General features: G+C 39.2%; 1 protein-coding gene across 5 annotated transcripts in view; it reads right to left on the bottom strand.

Moving 5' to 3' along the window:
• Positions 1–19,574, bottom strand: part of TAOK3 (TAO kinase 3) — a 94,683-nt gene that overhangs the window by 34,931 nt on the left and 40,178 nt on the right. For 4 of the 5 annotated variants that reach the window (XM_069795278.1, XM_069795277.1, XM_069795281.1 and 1 more), the window contains 10 exons: positions 18,042–18,140; positions 16,577–16,787; positions 12,417–12,488; positions 11,301–11,402; positions 10,761–10,806; positions 9,711–9,807; positions 6,204–6,317; positions 5,037–5,128; positions 2,912–3,005; positions 1,353–1,434 (listed from right to left, as the gene is read on the bottom strand). In XM_069795278.1, coding sequence (XP_069651379.1) covers positions 1,353–1,434; positions 2,912–3,005; positions 5,037–5,128; positions 6,204–6,317; positions 9,711–9,807; positions 10,761–10,806; positions 11,301–11,402; positions 12,417–12,488; positions 16,577–16,696 — 819 coding nt within the window. In that variant the 5' untranslated portion in view covers positions 16,697–16,787; positions 18,042–18,140. Of the gene's footprint in view, positions 1–1,352; positions 1,435–2,911; positions 3,006–4,471; positions 4,491–5,036; positions 5,129–6,203; positions 6,318–9,710; positions 9,808–10,760; positions 10,807–11,300; positions 11,403–12,416; positions 12,489–16,576; positions 16,788–18,041; positions 18,141–19,574 lie in introns of those variants that run through there. The other variant, XM_069795282.1, reaches the window with a different exon arrangement.

The raw sequence follows: 19,574 nt of genomic DNA, 5'->3' as shown, positions 1-19,574 counted from the left end.
CAGTACAGAGCACCCCGCACAAAACAATCCTGCTCTGGCCAGGAGATAAACATAAGTCATCCAGTCTCTTTCCATCTCTAATACCCATGCTCCTTTAAGTAATCAGCCACTATCTGTAAATCTTTATTAAGAGCTCAATCCTCTGATCATGTGGAGCATAATTCTCAAAGTACTAGTAGCTCTGCAAAAGATTTGCTATTGCCTATACATCTTATAAAGACTGGTTAAGTCTAGATTTTGAGTAGCAATTAAAATGGCTTTTTAGATTTTCTATCACTTCTACAGAGAAAGCCTGTAGCAAATTACAAGCCTTAAATCTCACTGAAATTGCATATAAACTTGGTAGCAAGTACTGCCTGTTACACAACAGAAAAATAACATTTTTCCTTATTGGAGAAGGTAAGCAAAAAAAAAAAAAAAAAAAGGAACATCAGCAAGTTAACAGTTACATTATTTTACACAAAACCTCGTAACTGCTCTCAGAAGTTCTTCGCTTTCACACAAGCTGCACCAAGTTATAGTCTCTCCACTCCCTCTGCCCCCATTTAGAGGGCGAACAGGGTTGCTTCCAGTTTCCTCCCTCATTTCTGTCTGCTTTTTCAGAGACCACGTAGTGCAGCATGGTCACAACTCAGGACATCGTACTGACAGCACAGTATAGCAGAGAGGCTGGTGAAAACTCCCTTCTTCAAAGCAGTAGGAAACACACTCCTAAGTCCTGCCTACACAGAAAACTATTGGTTGGAATTCACTTCTGCAGCACAGATATTTAACTAACCCAGCTCTGGACCTGTTTGTCCTTGATAATACTTTCAGTTAAAGTATGTACAGCATTATCTTGGAAAAAAAAAACCCCAAACTATTAAAAAACTAAAAATCAAGATTAAATCCTTCTATCCCCCCTCCTCCTGACAGGTCCTTCCTTCAGCTAAAAAAAAAAAATCTGTTACACTACTATCCCATGAGGCTTGCAAGTTCTCCAACACAAATGTCACCTCTGGAGAGCTCTGGGGTGTAAGAGGAACAAGGTGCTGGGCTGCTCCCCCAAATAACTCCTCACTCAGCAGTATAACTGTTTTACCACACAGCGTACCTCTACTTTTCTCCAGTAGTTTGACTCTTGAGCATCATATTGTGATATGAATTGTGACGGACGTAACAGGCAAAGTCAGGAAACAAAGTTAAACAGCCTAAAATACTCTTTAGAAGAACTCAACACTCTACTGATTCAGATGAGAGCAAAACCAACAATTTTTTTTTTTAAAGGTTAAATATTTTTTCACCATCTTTAGAATTATTTTGGTACCCAAACAGATTTTTCCAAAATTTCTGGAAAAGATGTGAAAAATTACCCGTAACAGATCTGCTGATGATGGCCTTTCCTGAGGTATTTTCTGTAAGCAGTAATCAACAAATCCCCTAAAGGAGTCTGACCTGTAAATAGAAAAAAAAGTTCTAAATGAAAAAGAAGCTTAGGATGTGGAATACATGCACACTTATTAGTGCAGAGCAAAAGAAAAACCTTGACTAATTTGTTCTTAAGTTCTAGGGCAGAGAAATTAACTGTTTTTTTCAAATTCTGAGTAAGTTGATCCCATCAGCTCTTCAAACAGTTAAAGACTGTTGAAACAAACACAAACACACAATTATCCCCAACCACAAACTGAAAACCAAGCAAGAACTATGTGTACCAGTCACTATTTTAGATTTTCCTCAACTACTTAAAAATAGATGACAATGAAATTATTGGTAACTCCAGAAATGTACTCGTTAAGTTAGCCGATGAAATGGCTCTCTGTTCTCTAGAAGCTTCCCACCATTTGAAACATTGACTCAGTGAAGTGCCTTGATACAATGCTTAGTTCAACAACACTTTAGGCTATATATGAGGTTGTAGCACAACTGGAAAGAAGAAAACTGATCATCTAGGTGCCACTGAACTCGAAAGCGGCATAAAAGGCACCTTGCTTACTCCCTTCTCAAAGCCACAGAGAGCAAACAGGTGACTATAAACAAACTGCTTGCAATCAAGCATACTGATTCTTATGCTGTATTCACAAGTTGTCTCTACTCTGCATTGCAAATTCTGCAAAGACGACCATGGGTATCAGTGTGCAGATACAAGACCAAGTTCTTTGAATCTTGAAAAATGGACAAACTAGAGACGATGAAATAAGAAAACTGAAGTAGAGTGGTTTTGATAAAGTGATTAGCAGTGAAATAATTATGCTGCTTAAATGCCTAGCAGTGTAACAGGGGGAACTTCACACCTCTCCAGGAGCTATTGTTTCAAGCCATCTGCAGACTCGGCCAAGCACTACTCCATAGCTACATTCCACTCTTGGGTACAGAGAACAGGAAACGGGGTAACCCCTTTGCTCCCACAGAATAACAAAGCATTTTTGCATCCAAGCCCAGATTCTGGAACAAGCCTGTAGCATGGGGATAGTTACTGGCCACAGAGCTCTGATAACTTTTGAAGTCACTCACTGAAAACATCTAATTACCTCTGTATTCCATGTACCTCTCCCCTCCCCTTCTCCATATTTCAGCTGCACTGCAATGCTAACAATTCTTCTATCGGGGATCTTTTGCAGCTGGAAACTTTGCTGAAGCTGAGCTATGGCTGGCTTAATGCATCCAAGAATATTTTAATTCCTACAGCGTCTACAGCCCCATAATTAACACCTCCACACATTTAGATAGTAGCACAGTCAAAGTGACAGAAGGTCAAAATTGAGCCTGCCTACACAGAGGTATTAAAGGAGTATTATTTGAGAACGCAGTCAAATCACTACACTGCAACAAACACTTTTTCTTGTCAGACTTTAACCACGCAGAGAGTTTTGCAGAGCATTTTCAGGGATATAAAACAAACAACAAAAAATTCTCGTAACAGCAGCTCTCTTACCATTCATTTGACTGTAACGTAGGGGAATCGTTCTGGGCTATGTGATATAAGGCACTCATTGCATTCATGTTGAAAAGTGGAGGCTTCCTTTCAGCTAGAAAGAGAAGAGAAAGGTGTGATAAGGCAGTCTGGAAAGAAAAGGAGAAAGATATAGAAGTATGAGCAGGGTATCACTGCTAAATCAATAGCTCGTTACTGTCATCATCACATTTAGGCTACTTATTTTAATATTCTAGATTAGACCAGGACAACCACTCAAAGAAAGCTGCTATTCATTTGAAGAGGGGATGATGAAATCCAGAGAGAACAGGATGCAAATTATAAGGAAAAGTTTCCAGTAAATTTTACCTTAACTGCAACATTTCACACCTGACCTGCTATGGTAAAATCAGCAGAAGCTGACTAAAGCAAAGCTTAGACATACAGCATGTCAGGGCTAGGAAATTTATGTATCAATTCCTACAGATCTTTGATGCACTGCTGTAGCATCTGTGTTAAGGCAAAAGAGTGGCTGGCTGCCTGTTTCATTTGCCATCGGCAGTCACCTGCGAGTGGGACAGTTTGCCAAATTCACTTGCCAGATGTGTTGTTAACTCTCTCTAAAATTCTTTCTAGTCCTTGCACCAAGAGGACACCTATCTACCAGCCCCTGACCTTTCAGGAGTGCAGCACATCTCACACAGAAATTGAGAAAAGCTAGTTTTCACCACCATCTAAGGTCAGTCATGCCAATCAGCCAATGATGCCAGGATTTTTAAGTTTGTGTCAGGTCAGAGCAATCAGTTGTCATTGACATGCAGCATGCATGCAAACCACTGCATTTTCTTTTCTTTAAACACCACTTTCTTTCAGCTACACAAGAAATTAAGACATCAGCATTCAAAGAAATTTCCTCCCACTGCTACCTGACCCCATGTTCAGATATGGAATCATGCAAAGGCAAAGTTCAAAGTTTAAAAAAGAAAGTTTAATATTTCTTAAAAGGGTAATATTAAAAAAAAGCAAACCCATCAACTATGTAAAGTGACTTTGAGATTCTTGACTGAAAAGCTCCATAGAAATTCTAGTATGAAGACTCAGTGCCTACATAGGGTAGCATAACATCTATTCTACTACTGTGATTTACTCCTTGAGAGGCCATAACATGCCTAAACTCTGCACGAAAAACAAACATATCAGTGGCCATGCAGAACAGAAGTCTAAAATTTCTGATGTTGGCATTCTTTATATCAAAATACAGGCTGTGTCAGCAAGGCATTAGTGCTGGCACATGAAATACAACACTGGTAGTTACTAGTCATCTACACCATTACCATCTCCATATTGGAGTCAACATTTCTTCCCATTCTGTACGTCCTCCTCTTTGTTATCTCATATATATTTCTGCTGATTAAACGTTTATAAATAATGTTTTCAGTGAACTTGTCCTTACAATAAGTTCATGAGGTACTGCTGTTAAGGTTAAGTATAATCCATATCAAGACTATCTTTGAAAATAATCTACTCAGCACATGCAATGTCAATATTCAAACTTAAAATGCACACATCTGCTCTGTATACCTGCTATCACATCTACATCTGCTTCAGGTTGTGTGGATGCGTATCATTTGCCCTTTGCAGTGCAAACCCTTTTCTTCTCATGTAAAGAACCTGTCCACGTTGATTCATGTCACAAACTTTCAGCTGAGATTGAAGATTTTTGTTTCAGAGAGTGGGGAAGTAAGAAGAATTGAAAATTAAATGTAGGTCCCTTCTGACGCACAGTTCTTAGGACACCAGTTCCCTTGACATAATAGCTGGAACAACTTTCTCAAAATCCAGCTTGAAAAAATATAGTCTACAAACTATAATTTCCTCTCATACAAGACTAGAATCCTCTAGTTAAAGGAATAACTGAGCACACCATATTAACATTAAAGAACAACAGCATTAATGGCTTGCTCTTGATTTGCCAGTGAGTAAAAGGTTTAACTCAACTGTCAATGCTTTCCAAGACAGGCTTTTTAAAGAAAAAAAAAAAACAAAAACCAACTTCTGAGGAATAAGAATCTTCCATTTTTTCAGGATTTCCTAATAAATATTGCAAACAGTTATTATTCATCTCAGCTACCAGGTATTTACTCACCTAACTCAATACACGTGATCCCAAGAGACCAGACATCCACCTTTCCATCATACTGTCCCTCGTCCATAGCAAGGATCACCTCTGGTGCCATCCTACCAACCACAGTGCAAAACATGTGGGTTAGAGGATACAAACTGTGATTCCCAGCACGTAACTTAAAATGAGATGGTTTCATCATCTTCAGCAGCGCAGCGGACCAGAACTTAAAGAGCCAGCATGGAGCTGAGTAAAGCCATGCTGAAATGAAACAATGCTTGCCTGCACTAGCAACTCTTCCAAGAGGCAGTTTAAGAAAGGAAAGTAAGAGGCCAATCTGATCATCTTGCTGTTAGCACAACATGCTGTCACATGGGAGACCCACACCACTCTCAAAGGCATTGTACCTGCAGGCAGACAGCAAGGGCTGGGAGAGTCCTAAAGGCATCACTTTCACTCTCACCAGAGATGATGGGTTTTCCATTGGCACACCAGGAGAGTTTTCCAGCAGATATATGCAGCCTGTGAGTGTAGCTATGAAAGGAACAGGGAAATCTGGAACAGTGGGGAAATACGGTGGTCCAGGATAAAGGGATGAGTGGGGGGGAAAAAGAAGCAGCGGGTCCAGCCTGCAAAAATTCAGCCTCTTAACTTTTGTTCTTCAAAGATGAAGCAGGCTTCCTGCCAAATGGACTCGTTCAGAGGCTGGGTGATAGGTGACCTCCTGTCAATGCCTGGGGTGTCTGCCACAAAATAAGTGGACCATAAAGCTATGCTGGTCCACTATGTTAGGAATGCCAAGCAACTCAAGTGACCCTTAAGCAAGTTTCTTCAAAACAGAGTTTAAGTAGCTGTGTGACTTGCAGTCTGCATGGCCAGATTAACAGGATTCCCTTTCTCCATGTGGTTGTCTTAGTTCCATCACCTGTGACAAGTGTTAATAATTTTTAAGCCAATGGCATTACAACAGGCAAAACATTAACTGGTGCCATTTCAAAGTGCTGCACAGCCTACCTCTACTCATAGGTACTGAGGAAGAACACATTTCCTGAAAAGCTGGACACAGGGATTTTAAGAAAACTGCTTGGTTAATAAAGTTTTTATGGTCGGTATTTATTTTCAGATTGTGAAACACTGGAAATGGAAGAGAGCAGTCTTATAAAGGACTGAAGTACTGTAGGCTTTACTCACCAGTAAGGCGTTCCCACAAACGAATTGGCAGGGGAGACTATAGACGCAGACCCAAAATCAGCTAGTTTCACTTGACCTGGTTCTGTTAGAAGAATATTTCCAGCTTTAATATCCCTTTAAAAGAAAAAAAGAAAAGTATACTTCCAGCCACAGTAGAGTAACTTCCAAAATTTACAAACACACAGAAATCCACTAAGCTAGAAAAATCAAATACATGGGTTTTTTGGGAATGGAAACCTGGCTGCACCCAAAAAGGTAAGGGGTGAGGGAAGAAAAGAAGAGATGAGTCATGGTTGCAAGGTTGAGGCCCCAAACTGAGATGCAGGAGAGATGTATCCTAATACCCAGCTGTGACACCCTTAAACAATACCAGACATGTCATTTTCATCTCTCAAATGCCCTAGGCTCCCTTATCTAATCCTTCCTACAACTCTCATAATTCACACATTTAAGAGATTAACAATAATGACACTACTGAAATACAAAAGGCACAAGATACACTCAACACCTCTGGCACCATAAGTTTCTAAATTCCAGCAGTAAGTGGGATAATTTCAAATTAACTGCCCATGAAATGCTGAGAAAGGTTAACTCAATTTGCATACCTTCCAAGACACTTGGCAATGACCCTATTCAAAGTTTAACACAGACTTGTCAGTTATATCTGAAATATTTTTTCTTCCACCCATCTGACATAAAAGAAGGATTGCTCTAAAGACATTCAAGTCTACTTAGATGTTGTCAGCTGAAAATCACAATATAGTGAAGGTTCCTTAAAACCCTGATACAGCACTTCAATAACAAAAGGAAAATTGCACACTAGGTATGCCACAGATGCCTTTACGTGGGCAAAACTATTTGCTTTTGCACAAGTAGACCCTCAACATAAATGGAATACACTTAAGGGATCCCTGTCAGCCAGGCTGTATACACCATACAGTCTGCAATATTTCTTTGCCATGTCTTCAGAATATATAATGTATCTTTATACAAAAAATTCATCAAGAAAAATATCAGCTTTTCTTATCTGGTGTTCAACTGTAAAGTCCCTAAACACCAAAGCCACTTATCAATAGTAGTAGACCTCCAACACAAACAAGTTACTGTGTATTGCCAAATGCACTCATACTCTGACCCTATGAAAACTAGCTAATTAGATAAATGGGAAGGGAAACAAAGCTATCTTGTATTTGTTGCAGAGGAAGAGCATACACTGAATTATCATGCAACGGTTGAAGCATAATGATTTGTGCATCAAACACAAATCCAGTATCACTGTAGACCCGGTCAACAGCTAAGCTGAAAGACCCTTTAAATTTAGCATGATAAACACTGGTGAGATGCCTTTCCAAAGGGCAGCCCACAGGATAGGCAAAGCTGGGATAAAGAGAGCCACAGAGATAGGAATTTACTTACAGTATTTCAGCAGCAGAGCCAGAGTAAAGAACCTCTATTCCCTCATTCCCAGGACAGAAGAGCTTCAGAACTAATATTACAGAATTATTTGTACACATGTGCTACTCAAATACATCCTGACATGTCTTCATGTTTTGGGTCTATGCACCTCTCACCTCTGCTGGAGGACAAGTGCTAAAGATGTCTTATATGTGCAAGAATGAACACCTCAAAAGTACAAAAGAGACAGCACAGGCTGTCCTCTTTGCTATCATCTCCACTGCTACCTTCACTGTACAACAATCAACAGAGGACTCAGGAGCCACGTTAGGTATCAGCAAACGTAATTGCTAACTTAGGTTTGCCTTGTGCCTGCAATTAAACGGAAAATAATCTCATCCTTTGCCATCCCATAGCATGACGTGAGAACTAACTGGTAGCAGAGATGCTCAGAGAGCTCAGGAGGCGAGATTAGAGACTTGCTTTGTTCCTGCATCTCCACAAGGTGTCCCTCCATTCTAGGTCACGCTCGGTTTTGCCTTCCTTGCTGTGGGGCAGGGAAACCAAAGCTGTCCCACCCGCCAGCTTTGGTCCCTTCTCATTCAACGTTTGCTTTATTTTTCACAGTCTACGGGAACTTGCCACAGCAGAGGCAAGCACGGTGTTTTCCTCCAGGTGTGCGCACTCTTTTGCCTCTCCTTTTTAAGATACAAAGTCTATCAGAAAATTAGAAATCTCTTGATGGTCCTCTTTTCTGAGAGGGCAGACTTGCCTTCCCATCTCAGAAGTTAAAAGGCAGAATATCCTCCGTGGAAGAAAACCAGCTAGATAGGAAAGGCTTGCGTGGTACTTCTAGCAGTAACTTTCCCTATGGCTGCTCTCAGCACACTGCAACAGCAAAGTAACTTTTTCCAGTTTGAAAGAGAAATAACCAGCTTTGTTCTTGATATGCAATAAACATGCTAATGGAAAGGTCACACAGAGTAGCTAGGTTTCAGTATGTGAAATTGCTAAATTTACAACACATTAATTGCACCACGTTAGAAAGTCCTAATGAGTATACTGAGAAAAACTAATTCTCTATAGTGTCCATACAGGGAGTCATTTACTATAAATAAGAATTCAATGCACTTTGAAAGCACGTAAAATATATCAGAACAGGTATCTTTATGCTCAGATAAGGGCATATATGCAATGGGCTGATAAAAAAATACTATTAATTTCATAAACTGGCATTCATGTTTAAATTAATATTTCACTTAAATATGATTTAATAACCACGTGGAGATATGCCCCCAATAGTTATTCTAACAAGTGACAAATAATTCCTGGGTCTATAGAAATCCCTCACTGTCTCAGCCTCAGATATACCAATTTGCTGTCTCAAACTTGCCAGTAAACTACGAAGAGGCTTTTAGCCCTATAAATTAGTCTCAAGTTCCCTCATTCTGATGACTCCCCACTCATTATGCTAATCTAGTTCTCACCCATTTCACAAGTTCCTGACATACTAGCAGCATCCAAAATTAAGACAAAAACCCCCTTATAATAAAAACATGCAACATTGTTGACAAATGAGTAAAAAAAATCCAAACTCCTGAAAAATACCACATTACGAAAGACAGATCTAGGAACAGAATCCACGAGCAGCCTGTTACAACATCTTCCTCTGCTTGTGTGCTCTGATTTCTCCCAAGGTAGTTTTACCCTTGACTTATGCCTTCATCGACTGATTTCTGAAAGCATGAAGTTTTACTTACTCATACATAAAAAATTCTTACAATATCTAATCTTAAAAATAGTCTAGCTCTATCACTCCACTTTGTTTATTCTTTGTTACCAGGGTCTGCAGAGAAAAATTGCTAACATAGAAGAGAATTCAGCACAGGATATAGCCACATGAAATTATTTCAACCAAAAAAATGCACTCCTTAACAGCTAACAGCTTTTATTTATGTATCTACCCTGACAGTAGGAGTACTGACATGTCCACTAGAGAAAATTTTGGTATAATAACCTTTACCAAAGTTGCTTAAACACAGCAAAGCAATTTTCAGACTCCAGAGAGTGGAAGATGGAAGGGCATCTAGCAGCACCAAGCTCTAGCCTTACCTATGAATTTTACAGTGAGAGTGCAGGTAGGCCAGCCCCTGCAAGGCACCGTGGGTGATGGCAGCAATCTCCACTTCCTGAAGTGGTTTCTTGTGAACTACAAAAAAAAATTCAAAAAAAACCATAAGAAGGTAAGTGTGATCTTTTCCCAAGACAGTGTTTTTAAAGAGAAGGAACACCACCAATTTTGCCAGCTATGAGGTAAACATCATCTTCACTGTACTAGTTTCCTGTGGCTTGATGGCCATTAGCAGCTCAGAGTTTATGCACAGCCTGTGCATGTATTTCACGTCATAGGAAACCACATTTTTCTTCACATTCCTGCTAGGGCCAACAGTTACTCTTAATACCAGGAGATATGCCTCAGTGCAGCTTGCCATGTATATTTGAAATACTCGTTTGGTCCTTAGCAAGGAAAACTTCCCAGTTTTTTCCCCCAAAGAGCCAAAACCAGGAAAACGAGGAATACCTGCTACAAAGAGATGCCCCAAAGCACCTTCCATATATCCCTAAATATGACCAGCATATGCCTTTGGCTGACCATATCTTATATACAAAAGATATGGCCCATAAGAAGTACTAGTTCTTACAAACTTCAGCTTAGATTCCCTATGCCTCTGCAGGTGCTGCTGTTCTAGTTTTGAGGTCATATCAGTCTCTTGTTCTATAAAACCATCTGTAATTATTCCTACAAACTGCAAGGCAAGGACAAAAGTGATCTCTGCAGGTTTTTGTTATGGAAATTCAGAAAACAAGCATTCTGCTTCAGTCATCAAGGCAGCACAAATTACAGGAACATAGCTATATACATTTACACCTTCAGTTTACAACACATAAATGTGCATGCCGACTATACGTAGCACTGGCCTCGTGGGAAAGTCTCAGCTTACCCTTGGCATCACAAACACTGGCATTCTAGCTACAGAATGCAGTAGTATAGACAGACCGCCTCTACCATCTGCAAAGTACCAGTCTGTGAAAAAACAACCTCCCACTGTACTCAGAAAGGGCACTAGCAAAAAGAAAAATCAAAGACTATATGAAACTTACCCTCTAGCAAATCAGAAGCTGATCCTAAACAGTACTCCATAACCAACTGCAAGAAAAAAAAGCATGCTTTTGAATAATAGGGTAGACTCTCCCCCACAAACAGTTACTACTTGAATGGCTGAGTAACAGTAGAAGCAAATAAAACTTGAAGTTGCAAGAAATGCAATAAGTGATGAACAAAATAAAATGCTCCAAATATTCCAGCAACGTCAAGACATCTTTCATTGTTGTGAAGAAGGTTTAGGCACTCAGAAGTTCGTGGGGAGATACTGTAGAGGATGTTCCATAATAACTGTTTAATTTGCATGAACACAGAGGCCTGCCTCAGAGAAGCAGGGATTTGTTGCAATATCCTAAGTATCTATTCCCTTAAAATTACCTGGAAGCTTCTTCATATGAAAGGGACTACAGGCAGCATGGGATGAATACTGTATTACTGCATGTACTGCATGTAAAGACACTACATGTACTGAATATTTGATTGCTGTACTGTACATTTTCTGCTCATGAAGACTTCTGAATGCCACATCACTCACTCACCCATGCCGTATGCTCTTTCAGGTAACAGCCCTTATACTCTATGGTGTTGGGGTGCTTCAGCTGTTGTAGAAACTTGACTTCTTTGATGATATCCTGCCATTTCTAATAAAAAAAGGCAAAAAGGTATAAATATATTTCTCTGCTTAATCCCCTACATATCTCATACACCACACCTGCAAGTACAGTCTGAAAAGCAACCATAAAACCATTTTATAATGTGAAGATGGTAAGAGTCATAGTTGCAAAAGCACAACTGTACATCAGTTGTCTGGATCCCTATTGCACTGAGACTTCCCAAGACATATTTAAACAGCTTGAGGATTGCAAAAATCTTTTTTTCCTCATTTTAATTGTAACACATTTTAGTTCAAGCATTGCTACCGTTTTGCATATTGAACTGTCCAGTGGTCTCAAACTTAGTAACAAACTCACCTGCCTCAAGAGACAATGACACCTATAATACATGCTAGAGATAGCAGCAGTTAGCTGTTTGCTTCCTTCTGTAATGCAGCACAAAGCCACTGACATTTGGAAGACCTCAGCATGTGTGGGAGACCAACAGGTAAGCAAGGAAAAAATGAGTTTAAAACATCCCTGTTTTGTCTTAAACATGCATGTCTACGCACCTATCCAAATGAACAGAGTCAATCCAAGTTCAAAGCACCGCAACACAAAAATAAGAGATACAACTAACAAGCAACAATTAAAGTGAGACTAATATTCTGAATACAAGATCTATGCAATTTTAGATTACAGATCCTGAAAAGTGTTTCAAGTCAGCTACACATCTCAGTCAACACCTCAAAGAGTTGTGGTTATGGCTCCAGTAGCCGGTGTGCTCTTAATGCAGTTATTACTGGAATTATTACTGAAATAACCACCATACAAGCCTTCTGAATTCCCATTCACCTCCTTAAACTGAACTATTTGTCAGAATTTGCATAAACTCATTTTCCCTCCACAAACCTCCATGCTTCCTACGGAAGTGAGCAACAGCTACCGCATTAAAAAGCTGGACTGCTAGGGTCAAATGAAATACGCAGCTAATTTCACTGTTCAGATTTACATTATGGTTGCAACAGCTTCTGCATGCAGAAATGTCTTTATTCATCTTACCTCATTCGTTTGCTTTCCACTATAGGACATTTTCTTGACTGCCACCACCTCATTAGTGTGGGAATTTGTAGCCTGGAGTAGGGAGAAAGAAATAGATTGAAAAAGTTTCATTTTCTTCCTCCCCATGGAGTGAGTTGTGCCTTTGGCAAACGCAAGCTTTTTTTCTCCTATATCACAACCTCGCAAGCTCCTACGCTTCAGAGACATCTTCCTTGTGATAAGATTTACCAGACAACTCTTACAACACTTTCCATATCCACTGTTCCTCCCTCAGCCCTTACTGCACTTGCTGCCTCTCTATTGATATGCAAACCAAGGCCCAATATTGCACCTACTGAGAACACACAAAATATGGTTTTATTGGAATTGCAGCAAAAAAAGTTTTAGATGAACCTTTGGAAAAATGTTTTCCAAAGAAACAAATAAAGAGGTGTGTCAAAACCTCTGTAATTTCATCCAAAACCCCAATACAACACTGATATTCTTAAACAACTATTTCAATTTCCAGTTTCAAGAAGATGCTTCATTCTGGAGTTTATCTCAATTAAAAAAAAAAAAAAAAGAAACCATCCTTTCACTGCACTGGATCTCAGTTTTGCAATGAATATTACTCAGTCATCAAAATTCTACTTTTCTGCAACTGGAGGCTGAAAACTCAGTTTTAGAAAGAGCTCTACTTGCCTGGATTGGCACTGCCATCATTTCTGCATGTTAAGGACAGAAAACTTGAAGGTTTTAGTCTTAAAAGAGTTGTTGAAATCCCTGTACCTCCAAGCATTTACCATTTTTGGGACAAAAAGTTAAGGACAGTTAAAAGCTTAGAATACAATAGAAGCTAAATGTGGTAAATCCTTCTTTCAACTGCTTGAGAGGATGAGTACTATACTTTCAAGTAACATATTAATGAAAGACATTTCATGAGGCATACAGTGACTTCAAAGAAAAATTATGTTGGGTGAACCAACAGAGTATAGGAATTACTAAAGCGAGTTGACACACTTAGACTCTTCACAGCACACACTCCTCCTCAAGTAAGTTAGAGAAAGCTGAAAACAAGTAACTTTTGGATAAGGCAAAACCCTTCCTAATCACTCACCATCCTGATTCAGCACATAAAAGATCAAGAGTATTTTACTCAAATAGATGAATTAATGCTAGTGTTCTAAAGAAATTTCCAAGTATTTGTGTCTGTTATATTAATTCCAAGTATCTTCACGTGAACATGGTATCTCTCATTTCAGCCGTAATCTTTTGCCGAATGGCACACTGCCATGTTCTCACAGTTGTGGGTGAAGTTCTTGCTGTACCAAGAGCTTGGGATCCTCCTGGCTGAAGTAACTTAAAGGGCTGTACAAGCACACTTGACAGAAATATCCACTTGCTGAAGTGGTTTTGGCCATACTTGTAGATATTTAGTGAAAAGCTTGGCAGAAAACAAGCACATTTTGCTTACAAAACCTTCTTTACACTGCCCTCATCTGCTTTATCACTTTTTGTGTTTCTAACATGGATATAAGTAGGTGGTTTTTGATGAAAACTATACTTCTGAAGTGCAAAATCAACTTAGTTGATTTCAGGTCAAGTTAGCATCAACTTTAAAACCTTGTGAGAAGCAATATACTTTTTCTTAGCCTTCTGATATATGAAGTATCATTTCTTTCAAGCAAGAAAAGAAATTTCAAATTATCTTGCCAAGCTTTGCCAATAGTATATTGGAAAACAAAACAGCTTGCAAAAATTGAGCTTAAATTGAAGTTTATACTAGAACAGTGACAAGATACTGATCAATGTATTTGCTGTTTGTAGTAGTGTCAGTACCAATTTAAACAAAAAGGTCAAAGAGATACGGCAACAGCATAACAATCCACGCCCTGCCCCTTTTTATGTATCTGAAATCTCTTCCCCATTCTTTTGGATGACTTAGAAAGCCCTGTTCCTTTGAAGTTTTTTTCACCTATTCTCCACTTTTGATACCAAGCATGTCAGGATCCCTGGAATCTTGCCATGACGATCTGAGATCTTATTCTCGGCCCCTGCCTTACTCCAAGATGGATAAGAATCACGAAGTAAGACAGGCTACAAAAGCTTTTAAAAAGGAGGAAAAACAAAACAAAGATGCACAGCATCCCCTGCGTGGTAGGGAAAAACTCTAGCATGACCCATGCAAAGCAGGGTATAGCTAGAGGCCTTCCTCAGGTGAAGGAATGGATCCCAGGCTACTGTGCACTGAAAATTGCAAACAGGTGAGTTCCTGCTTGTGACGCACGTACACAGCAGGACAGGGCAAAGACTCCGAAGAACAATTTACTGGATGCCAAGTACTTCATGCAACAGGAAGGAAACCTTAAGTTTCAAACAGCGGCAAAGAAGCGCGGACGTACCACAGAAAAGTGGTGATGCATCTAATTACTATGTTACTACGGTAGCATTACTACAGGTATGACAGCAATCGCCATCAAGCTTGGAGGATGCTGCTGCTGCTATGATATTGAAAGAAGCTGCAGTCTGGCTAAACTGTCTGATGTTTTTAAAGCACAGACCAGTTAAATAAAGCTTGCAGGGAAAGGAGGAAAAGAAGCATCAGGGAATCGCAAGTCTTCTACCAAACTGTAGCAACATCTCAGTTGTAAGCCTGCCTGGTAGACTGGATGTGCAACACTCCTCACGCTTTTCCCCTGGAAGTATGAGGAACTTCTGAACACCAAAACAGAATGATAAAGGTGACACGTTCACTACTTCATCTTTACCTTAAAGCATACCATGCATCCTTTCCCTTTGGTTTTGAAAAGCACTGGGTAGGACTGCCCTACTCCCATGCTTGCTCCTCTTCTGCAGTGGATCAACATGTATTGTAAGTTTTACAGCCTCATCCTCTCACACATGTAGTACATTTAACATCATGCTTTCACCTACCTGTCACTTATTCCAACACCTAAAAGTGCCTGCCCCACTGTTGACAAGCCCCATGGCAGACATCCCCCCCTCCGCCCCATATCATTGCTACCAGAGTATACATTGAGGAATTATACCATTATCCCTCAAAGCACACATGCACTGCTTATCTGGCACAAAATATCAGGCTCCTCTCCTGTTCTAACAACAGTTCCAACAACAACTCCATCACTGTACACAACTATAAACAGTGAATTGGAGTGCTTGCAAATAATTCATGCTAGCTACTGCCAGGTTCTGGAGTTACAGATGTAAGGCTACTTGTCTAAATACTTTAATGTTTGATATTCAGAAATCTCAGTTCTAGTGAACTTGATCTTCTGTAGTGGCAGGCCACGCTACCAAGCAGCTTTAATCTGTCTTTGATTTTTTTTTCACAGTGAATTCTATTTTAGTTTCACTGATAGCGATTGGATTATAATTATTTCCAAATCCAGTATCTTGGATTTGGCTCTGATACTAATGGTAAAAGCACTATTCTTCTCACTTTCCAGATTAAATTCTCTTGACTTTATCAATTAATGCAACACATCCTTCCCACTTGAATTCTCATTCCTTTTAGGAGTTTCTCTTTGCTTTTGTCATGTAAGCATTTGCTATTGAAGGTAGTATGTTACGAGATGAATGTGGGGACAAGGAAGGTAACAAAACAAAATGGTATTTCAAAGACATTTCTAACTCCTAGATTATCAGAGCAGCAGAGAAATCATTCAAAACCCCGGATGCAATTTGATGTGACTTCCATGGTATCTTTACCCAAGCAGCCACAACACCAATTCATTAACAAAAGTAGCTTTTAACTCCAAACACATTTTGAATCATTAATTCACTAGATCTATTAATTTGCAATGATTTACAAGCATATAAACACCAAGTAGAATATCTTGAAATTCCAGTTTGGCAAATTAATTTCCAACTGCTTAAATTCAACACTGAGCATCAGACAGCACAAGATACCATACACTTAATGTGAATGGTTGGGTTCACTATTAAGACTATAGTCAACTGCTACTATAAATACAGCTGTAACAGTAAAGAGCTCAGGAGCGCTCTGGAGATACTTATTTTTGAGATGTGTTATGAGAAAGTTAATACACACAAAGCACTAAGAGCTCAAAGGATGCTCCCTTTTACAGATGCTGAAAATCTTTAAAATGCCACTTAAAATGGTTCTGTTTTTCAAAAAGGAGGTAAAGAACTATACTTACAAAGTAAACTGCTCCAAAACTTCCATGTCCAATTTCATGTAAACCCACAAATATTTCTTCAGGATCATCTTTGTAGAACAGGTCAGCTATTTCTGGGTCCTTTGGCACCCCTTTGCGCATGTTGAACAGTATTACAAACTAGTTCGCGCTTTCAATTTCCAATCAATTTCTTCCTTCATCGACAAAGTAGTTTGTAGACAGCATTCAGCACCTGGTGAAAAAGTTCATCTTTAATATGTTTCCTTTACACACATTTCTGTTCTTGCTCCTCTGACAGCAAAATAAGAGGAAACACTTTCAGGAGCAATAGACTTCACTATCGTTTCCTTCAGCTAATTCTTTTTAATTATTAGTCCAATTTAGATATAGAGATTAAAATGCATTCAGAGTACAACAGCTCTTTATCTCATACAGGAAGCAACTGCTGCAGTTACACTAAAGTCCACTTGAAGACAAGAGTCCTGTTGCTATGCAAAACATCCTGTGATATGAATTTGTTATTCTTCATGCTGGTCTCCTAATGTGTCGGTTTTTAGACTATCACCATTGTTCCTCCTACTTTTCTCTGCTGTTTGTTTGCTTTGTTTCTCTACTCCCACTTGCCAGCTGGTGCCAATACAAAAGTTAGCTTCTATTCCACAGAAACACTTCACAATATATGATTTATTTATTTATTTTTCAGAGCTGTAAGACAGCTAGTGCTGTTGGATTGTGATGGCTCCCAGGTCACAGAACTGCTTTTGAAAGATCCTAGACTCCATCATGTAAGGCAGATCTATACCTCTTTAAGATCTTTCTTTAGCATAAGCATATAATTAGACAGCACAGAACTGAGCTGCACTTAAATGAAGATTCTAAATACTCATCCCCAAAATTTATGGAAAAAACCCAACCCCAAACCCAAAATACCCCCACCATCAGAAAGTTTCAAATTTCCTATCAAAACATCCTGAAAAAATTGCATTGGTTCCTTGGACACTGGTGTGCAAAGCAATGATGGATGCCCCTACCCATCTGCTTTTGACTTCTGAAACCCAGCAGATTATCTACAGGTGAGTCAACTGGAGCAGTTTCTAACAGTCTGGAGCAATTCTCAAAACTACTTCCAGATTCGTAGTTCAGCACCTCATTTATTGAGGCCACATCTTCCCTGTGCATAAAAGAAAAAGACTTCTGAAAACATACATTAAAATGTTCAGCCTACCTCATGATATAAACCAGTGTAACATTTAAAGAGAGACCAGCTGAAATTTAGCAATTGGATAAAATTAAAACTAAAACACACATAAAAGGCTTTAGAAGGTTTCAGACTGCAAGTGCCATCCAGATGGAATGATGTAGGCAGGGCATAATTTTGGTCTGGGGCTGAGACAGTCTCCTTGGCTCCGGATGATAAGTAATGGAGCAACAAGCACAACAAACTGCTGTTCATTAGAGGTGCGCAAAGTACTCTGCTGGAGCATACCTGGGTAACTGTGGCACAAAGCATGCTCTGTGGCTCAGATTCCTTTCAGCAGCATTGTCCTGTGCTCTCGTCCCCCCAGACTCTATGCGGTCTCTTATTCTGCAAAGGAAAACAAATATCAGTAATTAGAAAAAGTATTTTAAGTTTTATACCTTATTCTAATACACAAAAATACTACTTCTAGAAAAGATCACGGACTATCAAGGAACCACTTGAAAGCACAGTTAAAAGGAATACTGGCTGTGAATGGTAATGGTGTCTCTTTAGGTGAAATAATGCACTTCCTGTGTTCTATGGCCTTTGGGCGTGCTATGTATCATTATAAGATAGGAAACCAGGCAAAGAGGTTAAATGCCAAGTTCTTTGACTTTTACAAAGACTCACAAAGCTCACAGAGTCTATTACTTAGCCCAGTATGTTATACCTGATGACATACAAGACTTCAAAGAAAGTCCTAGGCATTAATAAGTCAAACATTGTTGGATTCCACCGGGGAGAGAATGAGCAATGAAAAGATGAAAAAAGGAGGTCAACCAGTTAGACCCATCAGCTGAAATCAGGTCTAGATTGCTCACAGTTAAGGATGCAACTCACTGCGGTCACTCATTCCTACCAGTGTAGCAACCCCCCCCAAACAGCCACAGCTGTCCTCTCAGTGGAGTCAAACACAGAGAGAGCTTGAAATTAGCTGGCTTTCATAGAAAAGGTTATCATGTAGCCACATCCACAGTAAAAAAGCTTCCAAGTAAAGCATACTACAATACTTACATTGCCAAAATCTGAATTAATATACACCTGAATTAATGACAAACAAGCTAACTCATCTTCTCATTTATTCGGAAAAAATATGAGCAGAAGTCTTCTTTCCTAGTAGCTAACGTTACCAAAAAATGGTATTTTTGTCTACTGTTCTCTACACATGGCAATACTACTGAGCTGTTAAAAAGCTATTTGAAGAGCTCCAGAAAAAGGTTCTGCAATATTTAGTTTAAAAAAAAAAAAAAAAATCTCAAATATAAACAAATGACAAAAGCCAGATGAATGAAATGATTATTCATTCTCAGCTGATTGGCCTCACCCAAAGGTGCTATATTTACTACATGCCTGCAGACAGGGGAAAAGAATGCAGTATTTCAGGTCTGGCATTCTTCAGCCAAGTGAAAAATCCATTTGGCTTTAGAACAATAAAAACAAACTGACGAAGAAAACAATTTATCCATCTCCAGTCAAATGAACTTCTCCGCCATAAACAAAGTCTGTGCAGCTCTAATATTCAAGGATAAACTAGTATTTGAAATGGGAAACTAGATCTCAATACTTAAAGTTAAGCCCCAAGTAATAACATCAGTCTCCAATTAGGACTGACATATATAGTGAAGCTGTACAATAAGTAAATCTTTTCAGCAGGACTATTATTTTCCAGTAATGATTATCAGAAAAAACTTAGGATGGAAAGTGTATCAAGAGTAACTTGAGTCCTGTTGATTTGAACATGATCACCAACTGCTCCATATGATCCCATAGTGCCTGCAG

Source organism: Haliaeetus albicilla, chromosome 10, assembly GCF_947461875.1.
Source record: "Haliaeetus albicilla chromosome 10, bHalAlb1.1, whole genome shotgun sequence".
NCBI lineage: Eukaryota > Metazoa > Chordata > Aves > Accipitriformes > Accipitridae > Haliaeetus > Haliaeetus albicilla.
Note: the sequence above shows the minus strand (reverse complement) of the source record. Positions and strands in the feature narration are given on the sequence as shown.